This window comes from Poecilia formosa, unplaced genomic scaffold (assembly GCF_000485575.1).
Source record: "Poecilia formosa unplaced genomic scaffold, Poecilia_formosa-5.1.2 Scaffold706, whole genome shotgun sequence".
Lineage (NCBI taxonomy): Eukaryota > Metazoa > Chordata > Actinopteri > Cyprinodontiformes > Poeciliidae > Poecilia > Poecilia formosa.
The window spans coordinates 53423-58339 of NW_006800645.1; the positions used below are offsets into that span (position 1 = coordinate 53423).

The following is a 4917-nucleotide window of genomic DNA, read 5'->3' on the forward strand; positions in this document are numbered from 1 at the left end:
TTAATGTTTCCAGAGGCAGAACATCTTCTGGGTTTATAAAACCGCTGAGTGACGACAAATTACTACAAATTATGACAAATCTCTACAAGAAGAACACAAGGAGCCATCAGCAGCCAGCTGTGAACAGATTCTTCGCCTATATATACCCTGTAGAACCGAATGTGTGTGGAGTTGCCCTGGTCACAGATTGGGTTCTAGGGGAGTCTATGGGCAATGACTAGTCATCTATCAGAATCCGTGACAGGAAGGAAAAGGGACGAGTGTTTGCAGCGCTGCTGCCTGGCCAAAGGCACTCATCCTTCCCCAGATCTCTCGTTCATCTGCTAGGACTCAGAAATCCTCTGCATGGCATAAATCTGCTTGGGTGTTGGGTAAGGCAAGGGGAAGCTTTGGTTAGGTGGCAGGAACATAAAGCTGTCATGTTGCTTTACACAAATTGAGCTGCATGTTTTTTTCACCATGAAAAATGGGATTTTGCTACCAGATCAAATTTCTTGTGGCATTTTGGTCGACTTATAAGAGTCTTCATAAAAAAAAACATCAGTCGAGTTCCGCAAACAAAATAATTTCCGTTTATTGACTCACACGTACAGAGATTTTGTAAAAGGTTTAAAACTATTCATACTCATACTTTCTTTTTTAATTCTCCAAATTTGTAAAACTGGATGGATAACAACAACAAAAAATGTTTTTAATTCTTCCCAACTCAGTCTAAATTTTGGTGTGGACTTTAGGACACTTTGACACAACTTGAGCTGGACTATTACATTAACAGTGTCACATTTCTGAAAACCTCTACATTTTGAAGTGTGCTCCATGCTAACTTGCAATCTCTACTTATTATAACCATGTGTTACATCAGTAGTTGATGAAACTACATTTTGTGTAGCTGGTCGCTCCAATGGAAACTATGTCGCACTTTCTTTTTTTTCTTTTTTACATCATTTTAAAAGTTCACTCAAAATTGACATGACAGTTGGATGGAAACATCTGGTGTTGAACTGACTGTCTGATTATGCTCATTATCCTGTTGGAAGGTGAAGTTCCAGTCTAGTTTCCAGTATTTTTGTAACAGATTTTTTTTTTAGGTTTGTTGTTTACTCTCTCCAGCTCTCCTGTCCCTGATGAAGAAAACCCACCCCACAGCATGATACAACCACTATGTGATGTCATTTAGACTGAAAAGTTTCATTTTGATCCCATCTGACCACTTTATTCCACATGGTTCCTGTCAAGAAAAAAAAAACATAAATGAGAAACGTGTAATAGTTTTCAAGATGAACCGTGGAAGACTTTGACACTGTGGCAAAATGAGAAAAAGTGTGTGAATATTTTTGAAAGGTAATATAAAATTCAAATTACATTCTTGATTGCATGAGGCTATAAATATGAAACAGATTTGTTCAAGCTGATAAAAATGAAGCAAGGCAAATCTGATCATTATCAGCCTATTTGGGCTGATGACTCATTAGATCGATAACCTTCACAGAGATATCAGTTCAACTTTCATATGCATTACATGCTGGACTGCGTTCATCCTCCAGCCAAATTTTCCTTCATTAAGCTGTAGTTCTATAGTTACTGGTTGCATCATCTGACCTGCTGCTAAGTGGCGCTCTTGAGTTTTTAAGAGGAATAAAACCTGAACTTTTAGTCGATTTCCAAATAAAAAGGTGAGTTTTTATAGGATTTACAAAAGAAAAGTAATATCCATCTGAACACAAAGATGGGAGTTACTTCTCTCCCTAACATGCGACCGTCTCTTCGTGTGAGGGCTCAGCTTTAAACTTTCCATTAGTATCCAGCATAATTAAGTTACGTTTCTCTTTATCTTTCTCTCTTCTTTTCTTAAAGTTGCATTTTTCTCTGCTTCAGCATCATTTTTTAGGCAAAGTTCCGCATCCCCCTCCCCCCGAACCACCCCGGCCTGACCCCGGCCTGAACAACAAGTCCAAACTACTAGTCACTGTCTGGGAACCTTTTATCTCTTTTGCTTCTTTTATTTTGGGGGACCTTTCTGGTCGGCCACGTTTTGTTGTCCGTCCTTTTAACTCGCCACAAGGCCAAATATGGCCCCCACAGCCCCCAATATGGGAGATTAATTTTTCAGCCCGGGACATCTGTGGAGAGAAAAAGTTATAAATCTACAGTCCAAAAGGTGGAAGGGTCAGATAGATAGATAGATAGATAGATAGATAGATAGATAGATAGATAGATAGATAGATAGATAGATAGATAGATAGATAGATAGATAGATTTTTTTTGTTGTTGTTTATTTACATTTCCTGTGTCCACAAACTTCTAATAGCGGTAATTTTTCCAAGCTGCAAATCTTCATTAGGTCCGTGATGAATTTTTTTTCCTCCTAAATTATCCCATTACGTTTGACATAAACGTCCCAGTGTGCGGCCTCTGATTGGTTGGCTGACGGGCCACGTGACCCGCGCGGCCGTCTGTCTATTTGACAGCCGCAGGATGGCTCGATGCCAGAGGGGGAAAAGAGACAGAGAGAGGAGATAGAAAGAAAAATTAGTATTCTCCTGTTATCCTCGCTATAAATCAATCATGGAGTCCTTCGTGGTGAGCTGTAAATACGCCGAGCCGCAGTTCCCGCCTTGTGAAGAAGATTACAGTAATTTTAGTGACCAAGGGGGGTATTACAACAGCCCTCAGGACAATGGCAGTTATGCAGGGGGTTATCAGCCTATGCAGCCTCATCCGCCTGTGTACGCATCACAACAAACCGGCTACCAACAATCTGTACAGGGCCATCACCGGGACGATGCAGAGGAGCGGCCACAGCATCAGCAGCAGCACACTGCGACCTACCCGCTGTACAGAGAGCCAGACACGTCCGAGAAGGAGAGGTTCCCCGCGGGAGACCTGCAGTGCCACCAGGCCTGGATGACCTGCGCCAAGCCGGCTCAGGTGCAGAGGAAAGCGGCTGGACTGGGGAAGGACAAGCCGCCCATTGTCGTCTACCCCTGGATGAAGAAAGTGCACGTTGCGAATGGTGAGAACCATGACCAAATCAAAAAGCTTTGTTTGTTTGTTTGTTTGTTCTTTCTTTCTTTCTTTCTTTCTTTCTTTCTTTCTTTCTTTCTTTCTTTCTTTCTTTCTTTCTTTCTTGTTCTTTCTATTTGTTAGCATCTTCTTTCTTTTTCTCTGTCAAATAATTTACGACCTTAGTGAAAGCAGGCGAGAATTACAACCCCTATAAAGTTTTATGGCCCTGCTGCAGCGCTTATAGGCGACGTGTGTGTGTGTGTGGGGGGGGGGGTGTGTGTGTGTGTGTCGCAACGATGCGAACAAACAAAAAGCTGCAAGTTAAAAGTAAAAAAAAAAAAGAACATAAAAGAATAAAAGAAAAGAAAGAAACAGAAACATTCCCTTTTTGGATCTCTTCCCGGTCGACCACAAATGATCGCTATACAAAGTAAAATGATAACTGGTTTCTTTTATGGCCTAATAACTGTTGTTAGTTTTAGATAAAAATTGATTCAGTTTGATTAGGAGTCCTTTAGTGAAGGAGACTTTGTTGTTTTATTTATATTTGACTTGATTTCATATTATATTTTTCTTTTCTTTTTCTGCTTTATTATTATTAGTACACTACTAGTATTTTATTTACATTTCACTTATTTTCCTTCTGAAAAAAATGTTTATACAAAATGTAATAAACAGTATTTTTCATAGTTATCATTATTGTTAGTATCATTCTACTACTGTTGATTTTTCACAGACAATCCCAATCGAATAATCGAAATTATTGTCTGTGTGTGTGTGTGTGTGTGCTCGCGCGCGCGTGCTTGTGTGTGTTAAATATTAAACTTGAATTAATAAATATAAATGCAATATTTAAAAATAAGTATTACAAATATTTGAATATTTAATATTTTAAATATCGGTTCAATGTAATTCATCCATTGTTTATAATATATTATTATTTATTTATTTTTACAGTCAATCCCAATCACGTTGGGCCGGAACCGAAGCGGCTGCGCACAGCGTACACGCGCCAGCAAGTCCTCGAGCTCGAGAAGGAGTTCCACTTCAGTCGGTATCTCACGCGTCGCCGCCGGGTTGAGGTGGCCCATGCTCTCTGTCTGTCCGAGCGGCAGGTGAAGGTGTGGTTTCAGAACCGGCGCATGCGCTGGAAGAAAGATAACAAGCTTCCCAACACCAAAGGAAGGAGCAAAAGCAAGAAAGCGACGGACAGCAACAATAACAGCAGCGACTGCAGCGTGAAGGCAGCGATAACCGTCTGACATGAGCCGAAGTGATCCAAGCTGTTCAGTCCTGAAATATTTGAACTGCTTTAAAGCGTTGTGATGTTTATTTTATTATTATTGTTTGTATTCTGAAGGATGTTGTATCAAGGTCAGCCTCATATATGAGTAATCGATGAATGTATTATGGTGACCTTAACGGTCTGTCGCTCCTTTGATACAAACACGAATTACCCCCCACTTTAATACCCGATCGGCACTATAAGCACGGTGCCAAAAATTGTTAATGTTGGTTCTTTTGGAGAAACAGGGTTTTTATTTTATACAGGGTAAATAAGCATATAATACAGGGTTTTTAATAGCTACCTAGAAAGTTAAAATAATTTATGAGTGTGCACGCTACCAAAATGGTCCGCGAGCCGGTGCTTAAAAAAACAAGACCAAATTGTTCAACGGCTGACCAGCAGAATAGTTGCATAAATAAAGTTTTAGCATTTTTGTAGGAGAGTAGCCATATTAGTATTATTTTGTTTTCGGTTTGAATTGAAAAAAAAGAGAAAAAAAACATAAAAAACATAAAATGGATCAGGCATTTATAGGCACGACTTTATTTGTTCGAGCAGCTGAATTGTGTAAATTCAGCTGATTCTCTCAGGGTTACATGGTTTCACAAACTTCCTGAAATGTT

General features: G+C 39.7%; 1 protein-coding gene across 1 annotated transcript; it reads left to right on the forward strand.

Moving 5' to 3' along the window:
- The first annotated feature begins 226 nt into the window (after positions 1–226).
- On the forward strand, positions 227–4392 carry LOC103130997 (homeobox protein Hox-D4b-like). Its single transcript, XM_007542535.2, has 2 exons — positions 227–3013; positions 3964–4392. Exons 1-2 carry the CDS (start codon positions 2566–2568, stop codon positions 4266–4268), a joined length of 753 nt encoding a protein of 250 aa, XP_007542597.1. The 5' UTR covers positions 227–2565; the 3' UTR covers positions 4269–4392.
- The last annotated feature ends 525 nt before the right edge of the window (positions 4393–4917 follow it).

Bases quoted from the DNA above. Each gene is read 5' to 3' on its own strand.
- LOC103130997 (XM_007542535.2), top strand. From the start codon at position 2,566: ATGGAGTCCTTCGTGGTGAGCTGTAAATACGCCGAGCCGCAGTTCCCG. The intron at 3,014-3,963 runs GTGAGAACCATG...TTATTTTTACAG, and splicing joins GAAAGTGCACGTTGCGAATG to TCAATCCCAATCACGTTGGG.